A 17,567-nucleotide genomic window follows, 5' to 3' on the forward strand; every position below is an offset into this window, starting at 1 on the left:
CCTGCCTTGGCCTCCCAAAGTGCTGGGATTCCAGGCATGAGCCACCACACCCCACCGTATATGCATTTGAAAAAGCAAAATTGGGTTTATGTTGAATAGATAGTTTATTTTCTGCTTTTTTCCTGAACAAAGAGGTTTATAGATCAATATAGGCATTTTTCAGGCCAGGTATGGTGGCTCACGCTTGTACTCCAAAAACTTTGGGAGTTCGAGGTAGGAAGATTGAGGCCAGGAGTTCAAGACCAGCCTGAACAATGTAGCGAGACCCAATCTTTCTTTTAAAAAAATTAAAAATCTATATATAGAGGCATTTTTCTCATAATTAACTGCTTCAGACGTGTTGTTTTTGCCATAAAGTCTTCTGAAAAGATAAGTATACTGTTTCCTTACTGTTACAACACTTACTCTAAATGTTATACATTCTAAGCTGTAAACATACTTACACATAAATCTATACCTTTTCATTTGGTCTATTTCATAGAATTGCCTAGGTAAAGAAATAAATATATGTGGACTCAATAAGGAGAGAGATAATATTTATTCTACATCACTTTTATTATTTGAGTTTTTAATGTTTATTTTCCCCTTGCTTTTTAAAGTGATTTTAAAATTCTCCTTTAGTGTTTCTGTTGTATCATAACAATTCCTTTGAGGAACTATTCTTCAGAGTATTTATCTTGGATTTGGAATAGCAATAACCATGTCTATACAAATATGTCCAGTTCAACTGGACCATAAAACTCAATTAGCTGATATTTATCTATGTGCATAGCATGCAGCAAAGACCTGAAAATACGCTGAGTCCAGGAGAGACTGCCCATCCTGTAGATAACCTGACAGTGTCATTCAGATTCAGGGTGTGTATAGATGGATAGATACAGACAGATATCTATCTATCTGTCTACCTATCCATCTATCTACACCTATCTAGATATAGATAGATATCTAGATAGATAGATATATCTCCTCTTTTACAGTTATCCAATTTGGAGCTGTATTTCACTCAACTTTAAATTATCTTGGAGCATTTCAAAGAAATAACAGGAAGTGAGGGTGAACTGGCTGCGACATTTGTCACCCCACTGATCGCCATGGTTGACTCGGCTGATCTGGCTGGCTAGGCGGGTGTCCCCTTCCTCCCTCACTGCTCCACGTGTGTCCCTTCCGAAGCTGCACACTTGGTCAAAGAGGACGACCATCCCCGATAGAGGAGGACTGGTCTTCGGTCAAGGGTATACAGGTAGCTGCGCTCCCCTGCTAGAACCTCCAAACATGCGCTAAAGGTCCATTTAAAGGAATAACAATGGCATCGATTCTCCCTTCTATTTCATCTGTCCTTTTCCAGTAAGAAGAAAAGAGACCCTACTGGTTTTTGGCTTCCTTACCCCTAAGGGTGATGCCAGGTTAAAGAGAAAATGAGAGGAGAGGAGGCCAGGGAGGGAGGGTTGAATTTGGTGTGCAAGTCCTTCCATTCTGTGACACTCATACTTGGGTTAAATACCTAAGCATCCTTCGAGGAAGTTGGAGAGCCTAATATTGGTTTTAATTCTGGGTGTAGTGGTCCCAGTCCCCTCCTTTTCAGGAAAAAAGAGGAAAGTAGCCTGCTTTATTGCAGCCATCTGTCTGCTGGTCCCGCCTCCAGACTGCCAACTCTGAGGCCTCTCCCGTTCTCTTCCTGTGTCACTGCTTTGATTTTTGTTTTTGTTTTTTATAGAGATGGGGTCTTGCTGTGTTGCCCAGGCTGGTCTCGAACTCCTGGCCTCAAGTGATCCTCCCATCTCGGCCTCCCGAAGTGCTGGGATTATAGGCATGAGCCACCTCACCCAGCCTGTGTCACTACTTTGTGCTGCCACACTGGACCGCTGCTTCCATGTTTTAATCCTCTCCACATGTGGCTTCTGCTGCCACTTTCCCCCTCATTGCCTCTAATCCCTGTCCATTCTCAGCATCCTTTTTCAGCTCCTCTTCCTCAGGGTTCCAGGCCATTCTTATTTCATGGATATCACTCCATTCGGGTGATCCCACAGATTCACATTCATCTTGTGGGCACTGTAACTTTGGACTCCTCCCTCACCTTCGTCACTACTGCATCCATCTGTTTTGTTCCTTCAGTCTCTTCCTCCTGTCATCACAGCCCAGGTGCCTTTTCTAAATTGCAGTAAATTCAGTGCCACCATCCCATGCCTAAAGCCTCCAATGGTTCCCTATGGTCTTCAGAACCAGCAGCACAAAGTTATTTTTTAAAGAAACAAACCAGCTTTCGTGAGCTATAATTTACATACTGTGCAGTTGACCCCTTTAAAGTACACAGTTCAGTGGTTTTTGCTTTATTCACAGAGCTGTATAACCATCCTCACAGTCAGCTGTGGGACATGATCTTTTCTTGTCTTTTCTTTTCTTGTCTTTTCTTTTCTTGTCTTTTCTTCTTTTCTTCTTTCGTTCGTTCTTTCTTTTTGGGGAGTCTTGCTCTGTTGCCCAGACTGGAGTGCAATGGCGCGATCTTGGCTCACTGCAGCCTCCGCCTCCCGGGTTCCAGCGATTCTCATGCCTCAGCCTCCTGAGTAGCTGGGATTACAAGCGTGCGCCACCATGCCCAGCTAATTTTTTTGTATTTTTAGTAGAGATGGGGTTTCACTGTGTTAGCCAGGATGGTCTCGATCTCCTGACCTCATGATCCACCTGTCTCAGCCTCCCAAAGTGTTGGGATTACAGGCATGAGCCCAGCCGGGACATTTTCATTACCTCTTAAAGAAACCCCATCCTAGTTAGCTGTCACTCCCTCTCCCGCCAAAACCCCCAGTCCTAGGTAACCGCTAACTACTTTATGTCTGTAGATTTGCCTCTTGTAGACATTTCAAGTAAATGAAATTAAACAATGTGTGCTCTTTGGTGACTAGCTTCTTTCACTTAAAAGTTTTTTCAATGTTCATCTATGTTATAGTATGTTTCAGTACTTTATTTATTTTTATTACTAACCCATTTCCATTAGATAAGCTAAATTTTATTTATCTCTGCATGAGTTGATACTTAGATAGCTTCCAATTTTTGTTGCTAGGAATATTATACCGTAATGAACATTGATGGACAAGTTTTTGTGCAGGTGTATATTTTCATTGCTCTTGGGTATATGTCTAGGAGAATTGCTGGGTCATATAATAAATCTATGTTTAACATTTTGAGGAACTACCAGCCTATTTTCCAAAGCAGCTGTACCGTTTCCAATTTCTCCATTCCTTGTTATTGTGGTCTTCCTTGCCCCCTGCCACCTGCCCGTTTTGTAAACCAGGCAGATCAGCTTTATGTTGTTGTCTTTTTTTTTTTTTGAGACAGTCTTACTTTGTCACCCAGGCTGGAATGCAGTGGTACGATATCATCTTACTGCAACTTCCGCCCCTCTGGGTTCAAGCAATTCTTGTGCCTCAGCCTCCTGAGTAGCTGAGACTACAGGCTCCTGCCACCATGCCCAGCTAATTTTTATATTTTTAGTAGAGACAGGGTTTCGCCATGTTGGCCAGGCTGGTCTCGAACTCCTGACCTCAGGTGATCCACCCACCTCGGCCTCCCAAAGTGCTAAGATTAAAGGCGTGAACCACCACACCCAACCTGTTGTCTTTTTTCTTTTTTATTAAGGTCATCCTAGTGGGTGTGAGGTGGTTTTGATTTGCATTTTTCTAAGGGCTAATAACGTTGGACATATTTTCATGTGCTCATTGGTTGTTTGTGTATTTTGTTTAGAGAAATGGCTACTCAGATTCTTTGCTCACTTTTAATGGATAATTTGTTACAAAGTCCTTAACATGTCATTCTGAACCCTTTATAAATATTTTTAGTTTAATCTCCAGTATTGTCTTCCCCCCACCCCCTAACCCCCGGACCTCCCCAAGTAAACTCCGAACCTCATAGCTGTAAGGAACCCACTCATGATTGCCCAAAGGTCCAGCTTTTGGTATCTCTGCCCATGCTGGTCTCTCCCTGTGGACCACCTTCCTTTGTGCCCCAGGCAGGGAGTGTCCCCTCATCTCTTCAGAGACCCAAGGCTACCTCAGAGGTGAGCCAAACTGGAGCTGCCCACTCCCGCCACTAACTGGGCGTGTCCACTACCCCCTCCCGCCACTGGGCGTGTCCACCACCCACTTCTGCCATTGGGCATGTCCACCACCTGCGAGCTCCCCAAGGCCTGGGACAGTATCTAATGAGATCCCTGGGTGTTTCACATAATAAATACAGAGCAACAACTTGGTAAATATTTGTTGAATTAACCGTTCAGATTTGGGAAAACATGCTTTGTAACATCTGCCTATGTATTACACAGCAAAACTATATAATTCTTACTATAATTATAATTCTTCTTCTAATTCCTGTAATTCTCACTTTGGTTGGTGATGTCTTCCTCTAAAAATCCTGATTTAACAAAAACAGAGAATGGAAATGATAAAAGAAAGTCTCCTGCGTTGGACAGTGACCTTAGGTGTCATCTTTACTCCTGCTTTTATCCTGATGGATGACTTTTCTTTGTAAATGCAGACACACAGAGGCTTGATTGGCAGCTGTGCCATGCACCCTGTCCTTGATCATTCTTAGAGGTAGAGATCAAAGGAAACCCATTGGCTGAGAGAGTCTACAACTTGCCACATGATCTATTGCTCTGCCTTGTGATTTTAATTGCCTCTTTAAGAATATCAAATCAGGCCAGACGCAGTGGCTCATGCCTGTAATCCCAGCACTTTGGGAGGCTGAGGCGGGTGGATCACCTGAGGTCAGGAGTTCGAGACCAGCCTGGCCAACACAGTGAAATTCCATCTCTATTAAAAGTATAAAAATTAGCCGGGTGCAGTGGCAGGCGCCTGTAATCCCAGCTACTCAGGAGGCTGAGGCAGAGAATTGCTTGAACCCAGGAGGCAGAGGTTGCAGTGAACCGAGATTGCATCATTGCACTCCAGCCTGGGTGACAAGAGCAAGACACCATCTCAAAAAAAAGAAAAAAAAAAAAGAATATCAAATCAGATGCGTTAGCGTCTTCATGAATGTCCAAAAAAGAAATGTTTCAGTGCCAAAACTGAACAGCAGTATGGTGACCTTTGGAAATGTTGTTTAGGGTATTAAATGTGTAACTAGTGACATTTTGTGTGTTTTTATTTTTCTTCCTACCCAGCTCAGTGGAATAGCTGCTGTTTGCCCTGTTGTTAGAATTTGGACTGATAGAAAGGAGAGGAGCTGGAGATTCATTCTGCTCTGCAAGGGCAGACTCGATTTCAGAAGTAGCACCAGATGATAGCCTGTGTTGTCCCCAACCACTGGTGCTGAGAAATGATGCAGAACCAAACCCTCAGACCCCAGATCGCCCACGGCTCCTGGGACATCTCTGGGGAAGGGACTTACTAATGTAGCCCCTGATACAACATCCCAAGATGTCTTTATCCATGATTTGCACAGCCAGGACACTCCGGGGCTGGGATTGGGAGGAGAGGAATGGCCAAGCTTCCCTGCCCCGTTGGCTCTGTGGACTCCAGAGGGATGTTCAGTACCAGCAGCATTTCACATACACCAGACTCATTATTAAAATTGGAGCAATTTGTGAACTAGAGTTGAGACTTCTCTAGAGAAGATAAAAGGTTGGCTCAGTGGCTCGGTCTGGGAGTCAGCTTCCAGGCAATATCTTACTAAGTCAGGACAAGGCCCATCACTCCCTGTTCCCGCCAGGCCGAGTATTTGCCAGGATGTGAAACGGAAGCCAGGTTTTTGGAGAGGCTGAAGCTGATTTTTTTAACAAGGTCCAATTACCAGCAAGGAAGTGGCCTTTACGCTGCTCACTCTGGGCCTGAGTGTGGTGCATCGCGCCCCCTGGTGCCCAAAAGGCGCAACTACGTGCCATGCTAGCCAGCTCTCCTGGACTTCCATTTTTCCCTGATTCTCCTGTTCCTGGCCCACCCTCCTCTTTGCTGTGCCCACTGTGGTCCACGCCGAGGCTCCCCTCCCTCCTCCCTGCCTCAAGCAGTAATGAACAAGATCTTCATTCTCTGAAGAGAAGTGCAATAGTAAAACTTTGCTTTTTGTTTGCGTAGGGGAAGAGCTGGTGTTAATGGGGTCAGGCAGGCAAGGCATGAAATAAGGAAAGGATGAAAGAAGGGAACAAACCCAGGGGACCTAAAGGACCTACCCTAACAAAAAATTGGCGTACAAAAAAAGTGTATTAAAATTGTGAGACTACACCAACTCATTCGCCACTTATGTCTTTGCAAAGAACAAACCTGAAGCTTCAATGAGAAAGAATTGAAGTGCTCTAGGGCTGCCTGAAATCTTCGGAACTTTTAACATAGGCTTTGAATTCCGAGGTGTGTGCTTGCATGTTAGAGATGTGATCGTGTCTAAAAATTGGAACATGGCGTAGTTTGATCTGAAAGATGAGCTAACTTCTGCCATTTAGAAAAAGACCTCACGCCCAAGTCTGCTTTTGAAAAGTTACCTTGGTCAAGTGTTGAAGATAGCACTTGTTAGAAGGAACAAGTTCACCTCTAACAGCCCGTCTCAAAGAAGGAGTTCAGGAAACAGCACTACTGAGAGTTGCCAATCCTCAGATCAGTGCAACGCGTGTGTATGTGTAAGACACAGATGGTGAAAATATAAAATGCTACAGATGCCAAGAAGGGAGGTGTTTTGCAGCACACCAATCTTTAAACAAACAGAGGGATGCAGAATGCAGTCTTTAAAATGGAGGGAGAATTTGATGTCTGTGTGGCTATTTCCTTGAAATGATTTAAAAAGCTGAGATACAGAAGTATTAGTAAATCGGTGCCAGGAATGAGGTAACCGTTTAGATCCAATGCGGCCGCTCCAGCATCATACTCATGCCCAGCACCCTTTAAACCCTCCCGGGACTCTGCAGAGCCCGCTGACCACTCACAGAGCCCAGCTTGGGGGAGGGCTTTAAGGTGAAGCACGTGACCCCCTGCTTGTGCAGCCCGGGCCGGGAAGTTTGCGCTCCCGAAGTCATGGAGCGCAGTAAGGGAGGGGCCAGCGCCAGCCCGCGTGTGGGTGGCTGGGTGGGGGCGTGGGTGGGGGTCCGCCTATAATTATCTGGGGAAATGCATCCGCGCTCCGCTTTTCGCTGCGGCAGCTCCGAGGGCACCTCCTGTTCTCCCTGATCCTCCGGGAGTGGCTGGGCGCTCAGTCCGCTCTGATCCCACCGAGACCACCCGGGGTTGGCAGGAAGGAGACGAGGCGTCTGCTGGAGAGGGCAGGGACCCGCTAAGCTGATCTCCTGTACAGTAGTGCTACTTAAAGTATGCTGGGGACCATCACCATCACAGGTAAGGCACAGGTCAGGTCGCTTGTGTCCTTCCCGGACGGCAGGCACGGGGCACGAAAAGGGCTTTCTTCCGTCGAATGCGCGTTTGGTGGGGAGCCCGGGAGGTCAGTGGCTGGACCGTTATTGGCATTTATTTCTCTCCGTGTGCTGAGTTTTTCATCAGAAGAACATTCTCTCTTGGGCTCAGCAAGAATCAAACAATCTCAGCTTTTCGTTTTTGGCTGAGCTGGACTCTTCTTGGCTGTGCCTATGGGAGACTTTTAGTATATTTTCTTCGGGGTTGTACCTTTCCCTTAGGGAGACAGGGATGTGGAGAGGAACAGCAGCAGCCGACCGAATAGAAATATGTCAGATGTATGTGAACTTGAAAATAAGTTGTGAAAGCTTAATCTCTTGCCGTAGTCGTAGACCAAATACTTTCCTCTTCTGGGCAAATTACAAGTGTTTGCATTTTGACTTGTTTACTAGGAACTTTGAATAAAGGTACACTGGGTGGTTTAGGGGACTAACATTTAAGCTCTGCTTTAAGTGGTGGTTTTAATAAAGCCATCGTTATTATAAAATTGGTGGCTAGGAAGCAACACTAAGCAACAAATAGTATTTTAAAAGTATGTTTCTTTAGCTTACTTTCTAGGAATTTGGTCATATGAATTATAATATTGAATGCCTACTTCTAACAAATAACTTCTATGCATGAAACTTTTAGAATGCCCTTACGGCTCCTCTAACTTGACTTGATAGTCTTATGCCATTGTACTGTGGCCTCACTTGCTTATTTTCTCTTCCTCTCATCAAGAAAATTAAACTGCATTTGCGAATTTAACTTTATAGGAACAGCACTTCTTTAAATATTTGTGATCATTGCTGCCAAATCTACTTTTGTTTTTATTTTTGTTTTTGTTTTGAGATGGAGTCTTGCTCTTTCGCCGTAATGGAGTGCAGTGGCTCGATCTCGGCTCACTGCAACCTCCGCCTCCCAGGTTCAAGCGATTCTCCTGCCTCAGCCTCCCGAGTAGCTGGGGTTACAGGCGCACACCAAGCCCAGCTAATTTTGTATTTTTAGTAGAACCAGGGTTTCACCAAGTTGGCCAGGATGGTCTCGATCTCTTGACCTCGTGATCTGCCTGCCTCAGTCACCCAAAGTGCTGGGATTATAGGCATGAGCCACCGCACCTGGCCTACATGTTTGTTTTTTTTTTAAAGCAACTATAGAATTTCTAGGACTTAAAATTTTCTCAGTGCAACTGCTCCTGCAAAGGCATGCGCTCCTGTGTAATTTAAAAGAATGTGAAAGTTCAGCAATACTAAAATTATCTCTCACTTCCTATAGATTAGCTTGTTTTCTTTGAGATTTCCTTAAAATTCGCCCCCCAAGTTGACTTGGCTAACCTTTCTACCATTTACCCAGCTTGAAAGTTTATGCCATATCTCGAAACTATTAGTGAACAGACTGTACAAAATGAAAAATTTAAAACACGAAAATCTCCATTTTTTTTCCCCGAATCATTAATTTTTCTATGAATGGAATATGCAAAGGTGTATTATAGGGAGTCACAGCTCGGGGTGGTGCTTCTGAGATCATGACTTTTTTCTGAGTACTTTTTGGGTACAATATGATTTTTATTATATTCACCATTCAGTTAGTTGCATACTGAGATTCCTATGGTAAAAGAAGGTGGTCTAAAGTTTTGGCAGTCATTAAAGGTTAATAAACTTGGAACACTTGAGGGGGCCTTTAATAGTTGGCTCAGATAACCCCAATGGAAGGATAAATGAATGGAAATAGTGGGAAGGACTAATTTTTAAGGCAAAATCAGATAATTGACTCTATTGCTTTCTGAATTTACTTTTCTTACAGTGTGGGTGTGGAGGATGTGGCAAAATTTTGCACTTTTTCCTGGTAATAAGAAAGTGCAGAGAAAATCTTAACTCCAAAAATTTAACAGCAAGAAATCTTATGTAGTGGAAGAAGTAAAAATGAAAGGGAGTTTCAGCTGTTTTTCCTCCGCAAGTTATTCTGATGGAGAAGATTCATAATCATCATCTTTAAATAGTTGTTCGGAATCCTGAAAAGCCATGAGGGCTTTAAAAATTGACAGTAAGGTGGCCGGGCGTGGTGGCTCACGCCTGTAATCCCAGCACTTTGGGAGGCTGAGGCGGGAGGATCATGAGGTCAGGAGTACGAGACTAGCCTGACCATCATGGTGAAACCTTGTCTCTACTAAAAATACAAAAATTAACCGGGCATGGTGGTGTGCACGTGTGATCCCAGCTACTCAGGAGGCTGAGGCAAAGAGAATTGCTTGAACCCGGGAGGCAGAGGTTGCAGTGAGCCGAGATTGTGCCACTGCCCTGCAGCCCGGTTAACAGAACAAGACTCTGCCTCAAAAAAAAAAAAAAATTGACAGTAAGGTTTAGTGCAATCTGAAAGGTCTCTTGCGTCTTTGGGATTACTCACTTAAATACGATAGAAGGTTATTGTAGTTCTCTTTAGCACTATGTTATTTTAGGAGGCGTGTGTTTAAATTTTACCATTTATTAACGGGACTGATGGCATTTTATAGGAACTACTTAGGAATGAGTTTGCATTTCTGAAAGTAAGGAAAAGCTATCACTTAATACTATTATCCCTCCCCCGCCCCCCCCCCACACACACACACAACCCAGTTTACACAAACCACTAAAATGAATGCAGTGGAAATTGAATTATGAAATGATTGCTTATTCACATTACATACTGTTGCCATTCTTGGGGTCTCTTTCTCTCACATCTCATTTGCAATAAGTTAGCTTAGAAACAAGGAATAAGTGATGTGACACGATGATCATCCCCTTCCCCATTCAACTGTAAATGGCATGCCAGCAAAAAAATCCCTTTTTTTTTTTTTTTTTTGAGATGAAGTCTCACTCTGTCACCCAGGCTGGAGTGCAGTGGCGCGATCTCAGCTCACTGCAACCTCCACCTCCCAGGTTCAAGCAATTCTCCCTGCGTCAGCCTGCCGAGTAGCTGGGATTACAGGCGCCCACCACCACGCCCCACTAATGTTTGTATTTTTAGTAGAGACAAGGTTTCGCCATGTTGGCCAGGCTGGTCTTGAACTCCTGACTTCAGGTGATCCACCCTGCCTCAGCCTCCCAAAATGCTGGGATTACAAGCGTGAGCCACCACGCCTGGCCAAAAAAAAAAATGCTTTTTAAATTAAGCAAGTACCTTTTCTGTTTTCTCTAAGTCACCTACATTACTGACACTGATAATACTGATATTGCAAACTGTCAAGTATCATGAGAAATAGGGACATTATTCTTTAAAGTAGAAACTGGGGAAGAATCAACATTCGTGTTAGTTCTAGATTATGTATAATGCACTTCCCGATGCAAATAATTTTTACAAGAGGAAAAAAATACCTTGCACATGAGTGTTTCCCATCTGCTATGGAGACAGATTCCTTGTCAAGAGACTTTGGAGACACGAAATTGATACTTTCACAACTGCTAGATTAATAACGAACACTTCCTGAGCGCCTAGTCTGGCAGGTGTTTCTCAGCACTTTGTGGACATTATCATGTATTCCTCACAATAATCCTGCAAAAAGTGGTTCTGTAACCCCGTTTCTATCGCGAAAGCAAGTTTCTCATGATTTGATAATTACCCAAGGTTTCACAGCTAGTAAGGGCATAACTGTAGAGTACCTTGCAAAAGACCTCTTTCTCGTTGTGAAGATGCTAATACTTGTGTTAGTGACGTCCACATTCTTACATGCCCGCTCAGATGTTTAAGGGATCGTGAAACATCAATATAAAAACCAGGGATTGGGGCTGGACACTGTGGTTTATGCCTGTAATCTCAGCACTTTGGGAGGCCAAGGCAGGCGGATCGCTTGAGTCCAGGAGTTCGAGACCAGCATGGTCAACATAGGGGAGACCTCCTCTCTAAAAAAAATTAAAAATTTAGCTGGGCAATGTGGCCCGTGCCTGTAGTCCCAGTTACTTAGGAAGCTGAGGTAGGAGGATCACTTGTGCCACTGTATTCCAGCCTGAGCAACAGAGCAAGACCCTGTCCCCACCCCACCCCCCAAAAAAAACACCAGGTCCAATGATGATGTCAACTATATGCTTCTGTATGGGATTTTTGCTTCTATGAATTTGAATGTATCTCCGCTTGGAGGTTTTCTGGTTAATGAGCTTTAGAACAAGGGAAGTTGGGTGTGTAGCATATAAGGGATGGACTTAGAATGCAGAGAATTCCTGGAAAAATTCCAGGACAATGCTACGAATCTTGGGGGAAAGATAACTAGTTCCAGATGTCACTGTAAGCCGTCCTGATGTGCCTGGGGATGCGGAGCGCTGGTGAGACTAAGCCTGAAAAATGAACATGTCGTTTCTGCAATATCGTGCTTCTTTTTCTCAACAAAAAATGATGGTGGTGGTGTCACTGAAACCTGATAGCTAAGGTTTGGATAAAAACAGTAACATTTTGTAATATGTAATCAACATATTCCTTTATGTTTTTTCTTCTTTTAAGCCTCTAAAGTAAAAGAAAACAATGTATAATTTCTCTCTTAGTCGCTAAGTATTTGGAAAAGTGAGAAAAGAAAGACGATGCTCCAGGTTTTGAACACGTGGGCCGTCTCTACATTATATGGAGCTTGGGGACAGGGAGCGCAGAGCCAGCAGGGACCACTGTAGCTTAGCCCTTCTTGGGATCATGGAGCCTTTGCAGCTTTGGGGACGGGGAGATTATGGATATTTTCTAAAGGAAAATGTGTATTTGCACATACACATTATAGACCTGGACATTGATTTGATAAACTGGGATTCACAGACCATTTATCTGAAGACAAACCTAGGTTAATAGCAGGTACCTCAGTGTGAAACACTTCAGTAATTCTTGGCCAAAGTGAGATTTTTGTACATGAAATGATTTCAAGTTTTGGTTTCTTACTACATCACTAAAGATGCAACTTTTCATATATTTTCACATTTATTTGACTCCATTAATATTCTATAGACCTTTTTTTTTTAACCTCAAAGTGGTTTGTTATGACAAAGCTGTTTAAAATTTTAAAATTTTAAATTTTAAAACAAGCTGTTTGTTATTATTAAACATGTGTTATAATTTTTTTATAATGTAGTAATTGAGGATAGTTTATACTCTTAAAAATAGGGTGAAAGGTGTTCACTCCAGAAGGTATCTTTTGTTCTCTATTTCACTTTCCACACTTATTATTAAGAATAACTTTCATTTATCTTAGAAAAACATAAAGCAAAAAGCCTACCCAAGGTCTTGGCAGTGGTAACTTCAAGTTATTTTTCCTTCCGGAATGTTATAGCATGAAGTAGCTTCATCCATATCCAGTCTTTATTTTTACTTCATCTTTTTTAAAGTTTTGTTTTGGAGTACAGTAGCATGAACATAGATCACTGCAGCCTGGAACTCCTGGGCTCAACGATCCTCCTGCCTCAGCCTCCCAAGCAGCTGGGACCCTACTGAGTAGCATGTCCAGCCCTACGTCTTTATTTTTTTTTTATTTTTATTTTTTGAGACAGAGTCTCGCTCTTTCGCCAGGCTGGAGTGCAGTGGCATGATCTTAGCTCAATGCAACCTCCACCTCCCAGGTTCAAATGATTCTCCTGCCTCAGTCTCCTGAGTAGCTGGGATTACAGGTGCCCGCCACCACACCCGGCTAAATTTTTGTGTTTTTAGTAGAGATGGGGTTTCATCATGTTAGCCAGGATGGTCTCGATCTCCTGACCCTGTGATCCACCTGCCTTGGCGTCCCAAAGTGCTGGAATTACAGAGGTGAGCCACCACGCCCGGCCCAGCCCTGTGTCTTATATGCACTACATCCATGCAGAGATCCCTCCTTCTTGGGTATATTCAGAAAATTAAGTGAATGAAAGCTCTTTCTACAGCTTCTTTAAAATTATCTTATCTTTTCCAAGTAATATTTTCAGCATGTTGACCCTGTCTCACACAAGCATGTGATTAGGTGTCTCCACCCAGAAGAAGGGCATAGAAATATCTGGTTTCTGTAGTAATACTCTCTTGAGAAACAAGGCATGGATGATGATGTTTCACTAATGATTGATGTCGAAAGACCTGTCAATCAAGACATGTATCACACATGGGTGTGTAGCCTGTTGGAAGGATTAGTCTTTTTTCCTGCCCTTTGAAGTGTCTACAGGGTGGGAAAAGACCAGTGACTAATAGGACAGTACGAAGACAGAGGTGCCTATGAATTCGGGCTCCAGAGGCTTCTACAAGGGGCACACCGACCACTCCCTTTAACATTTTGGCCATCTTTGTGACCTAGTGGGATGCTGGAGTTGTTTCTAACTGAACCTCAGCACCAGTGAGTACGTGAGCACCACGATTGGGCTTTCTGGGCATCGGAGAGACTTGGGTGGATAGCCGCGTGTTTAAAAACAGCGGGATCATTCAGTCACACATGAGTTTAAAAACTACATTGTGTGGAGGCCGGGCGCGGTGGCTCACGCCTGTAATCCCAGCACTTTGGGAGGCCGAGACGGGCGGATCCTGAGGTCAGGAGATCGAGACCATCCTGGCTAACATGGTGAAACCCCGTCTCTACTAAAAAAATACAAAAAACTAGCCGGGCGAGGTGGCAGGCGCCTGTAGTCCCAGCTACTTGGGAGGCTGAGGCAGGAGAATGGCGTGAACCCGGGAGGCGGAGCTTGCAGTGAGCTGAGATCCGGCCACTGCACTCCAGCCTGGGCGACAGAGCGAGACTCCGTCTCAAAAAAAAAAAAAAAACCCTACATTGTGTGGAAAAGGCCACTCCAAAATCAAAGGAGGTTTTAGGGGCACCAAAAAGTACATCCCCATATCAGTGATCCCAAATCAAAGATGGAGCTTTCTGATCTTCCTCTTTGTAGCCAGTCAGACAAAGCTAAGGCAGATGAAAATTCCGTAGGAGTTTTGAATTAAAAGAAGCGCCCTAACAGAAGGCTGTGATGACGTGTGGCTGTGAATGGATTCCACTGTGCCAGGCCTGCATGGGTGAGCACTGGCTGCCTGTCCTGGAAGCCCCCTCCATTATTTTTAGAGGCCTCTTATCAATCACTTACTCCCTTCACTCCCAGCAGTGGGAGTGGGTTGAGCCTCTGGTCTGAGCCTCTCCTGCCTGCTGCCCCCACATCTTTTAGACTGTTTTATAATGCATTTAACAGCCTCCCACTGTGCTCACTAAGCTGCAATCTTTAACTCATTCACAACCAGCATGCAGGGAGCACGTAAAAATACTTTCTCAGGCCAGGTGCAGTGGCTCACGCCTGTAATCCCAGCACTTTGGGAGGCCGAGGCTAGCGGATCACCTGAGGTCAGGAGTTTGAGACCAACCTGGCCAACATGGCGAAACTCTGTCTCTACTAAAAATAAAAAATCAGCTAGGCATGGTGGCAAGCGCCTGTGGTCCCAGCTACTCGGGAGGCTGAGGCAAGAAAATTGCTTGAACCCAGGAGGTGGAGGCTGCAGTGATTCGAGATCACACCACTACACTCTAGCCTGGGCAACGTAGCAAGACTGTGTCTCAAAAAAAAAAAAAAAAATTTTTTTTCAAAGGTTTCTGCTAGCCACAAACTAGAAGGGAATGATGATGGTCTTGTTTGGCAATCTTTACCAGCAGCAAGAAACTGGGAAATATGGGGGTGATTTTGGTGTATCATGTACAGTTGGGCTGGGGAAAGCAAAAAAAAGTGAAGGAGATAAGGAGGGGGAGGCCAGCACAGGAAGAAGGGTCCCGGCCACCTTTGAGCCATACTTGAGGTAAAGGACCTGCATCTGGCCAGGCTCTGTGGCTTATGTCTGTAATCCCAGCACTTTGGGAGGCTGAGGTGGGAGGATCGCTTGAGGCCAGGAGTTCAAGACCAGCCTGGGCAACATAGCGAGGTCCTCCATCTCTACAAAAACAAAAACAGAAAAGGGATCTGCATCTTTACATGGTGCAAATAAAGAAAACTAGAAGATAGGGAGTTAACTCGATACATACTATGTGCCTCTTTTCTCCCCTTGAAATGTTGATGTTGGAAGTCAAGGTGTTAAAAATAGGCACAATGTCACATTCAACTTTACAGGATTTGAAAGTGTATCTCGGCTGGGCGCGGTGGCTCATGCCTGTAATCCCAACACTTTAGGAGGCCGAGGCAGGTGGATCACCTGAGGCAGTAGTTCAAGACCAGCCTGGCCAACATGGCGAAACCCTGTCTCTACTAAAAATACAAAAATTAGCCGGGTGTGGTGGCGGGCACCTGTAGTCCCAGCTTCGCAGGAGGCTGAGACAGGAGAATCGCTGGAACACTGGAGGCAGAGGCTGCAGAGAGCCGAGATCACGCCATTATACTCCAGCCTGGGCAACAGAGCAAGACTCCGTCTCAAAAAAAAAATAAAAAAGAGTGCATCTCAATTTTTTTTTTTTTTTGGAGACGGAATAGTTGTCACCCAGGCTGGAGTGCAGTGGTAGGATCTCCACTGCAAGCTCCACCGCCCGGGTTCACGCCATTCTCCTGCCTCAGCCACCTGGAACTAAAGGAGTCCGCCACCATGTTTGGCTAATTTTTACTAAGAGACAGGGTTTCTCCGTGTTAGCCAGGATGGTCTCAATCTCCTGACCTCATGATGCACCCGCCTCGGCCTCCCAGAGTGCTGGGGTTACAGACGTGAGCCACCGCACCCGGTCTTCAACTTTTTGTATGTGATTTTCAGTGACTTCTGGTCGTGAAAATCAAGAGCTTTCTGGTTCAGCAGAGCTGAAAGCTGTTCAATACTGCCCTCTTCTGTCCAAAACTCATTCAGGCATTTGGACAATGATTTTCTACTCGGGAATGTTTGTGACAAAGCGTGATGGTGAAGATTTGACATTATCTAACCATGGGGACAGAAAAACAAATTTTGCAGCAATTAGGTCTTAGTTTTGAAGACTCTATTCAGAAAACAAAACAAATAGTGATTATCTGGATGTTGTCCTTATGAAAAGTTTTCCCTATTCTCTGTGTTTTTAAAGTCTTCTACAATTTATACTGATTATGTTTGGAATTGGCAAAAAGTAATGATAATTAAAGTTTTATTTTTATAGAAAGCCAACTGATAAGTCATCCTCATAACCAGCCTTAGTGTCCTCACCTATAATGTAAGCGACTTATGTTATAGGTGAGGACACTAAGAACAGAGATTTTCATTTTCTTTTTATTTCACTTTTTTTTTTTTTTTTTTGAGATGGAGACTCACTCTGTCACCCAGGCTAGAGTGCAGTGGCACGATCTCCACTCATTGCAACCTCCACCGCGCAGGTTCAAGCTATCCTCCTGCCTCAGCCTCCTAAGTAGCTGGGATTACAAGCATGTACCACCACGCCCAGCTAGCTTTTGTATTTTTAGTAGAGACAGGGTTTGACCGTGTTGCCCAAAGCTGGTCTCAGACTCCTGACCCCAAAGTGATCCTCCTGCCTCGGCCTCTCAAAGTGCTGGGATTACAGCCCTGTGAGCCGCTGTACCTGGCCTTATTTTTAGTTTAGCTTCAGGGATACGTGTATAGGTTTGTTACATGGATATATTGCATAATGGTGAAGTTTGGGCTCTAGTGTACCCATCACGGGAGTGGTGAACATTGTACTCAATAGAATATTTCAACGCTCACTTCCCTCCCACCTTCCCTCCCTTTTAGAGTCCCCAGTGTCTATTATTTCCATCTTTATGTCCCTGTGTACTCATTGGTTAGCTACCATTTATGAGAATACGCAGCATTTTACTTTCTGAGTTATTTTACTTAGGTTTATGGCCTCCAGATCCTTCCATGTTGCTGCAAGGGACATGATTTCTTTCTTTTTTATGGCTGCATATATTCCATGGTGTATGTGGACCACGTTTTCTTTATCCAGTCAAACTTTGGACACTTGGGTTGGTTCTATGACTTTGCTAGTGTGAATAGTGCTGCAAGAAACATGTATCTTTTTGAGAAATTGATTTTATCTCTCTTGGGTAGGTGCCAAATAATGGATTGCTGTGTGGAATGGTAGTTCTGTTTTTTGTTCCTTGAGAAATCTCCATAGTGTTTTCTATAGCTCTCTTACTAATTTACATTCCCACTGGCAATGTATACACGTTCCCTTTTCTCCACATCTGTGCCAACATCTGCTGTTTTTTGACTTTTTAATAATAGCTATTCTGGCTAGGCGCAGTGACTCACATCTATAATCCCAGCACTTTGGGAGGCTGAGGCAGGTGGATCACCTGAGGTCAGGAGTTC

General features: G+C 44.2%; 1 protein-coding gene across 2 annotated transcripts in view; it reads left to right on the plus strand.

Moving 5' to 3' along the window:
* AKAP12 (A kinase (PRKA) anchor protein 12) overlaps positions 1-17,567 on the plus strand; it is a 142,395-nt gene that overhangs the window by 90,238 nt on the left and 34,590 nt on the right. The window contains exon 1 of one of the 2 annotated variants that reach the window (XM_011988725.1): positions 6,953-7,307. The exons of the other annotated variant lie outside the window; for it this stretch is intronic. Within the exon in view, the coding sequence (XP_011844115.1) occupies positions 7,283-7,307 (25 nt within the window). The 5' untranslated portion in view covers positions 6,953-7,282. Of the gene's footprint in view, positions 1-6,952; positions 7,308-17,567 lie in introns of those variants that run through there. 2 annotated transcript variants of the gene reach the window in all.

This window comes from Mandrillus leucophaeus, unplaced genomic scaffold (genome assembly GCF_000951045.1).
Source record: "Mandrillus leucophaeus isolate KB7577 unplaced genomic scaffold, Mleu.le_1.0 Scaffold337, whole genome shotgun sequence".
Taxonomy (NCBI): Eukaryota; Metazoa; Chordata; class Mammalia; order Primates; family Cercopithecidae; genus Mandrillus; species Mandrillus leucophaeus.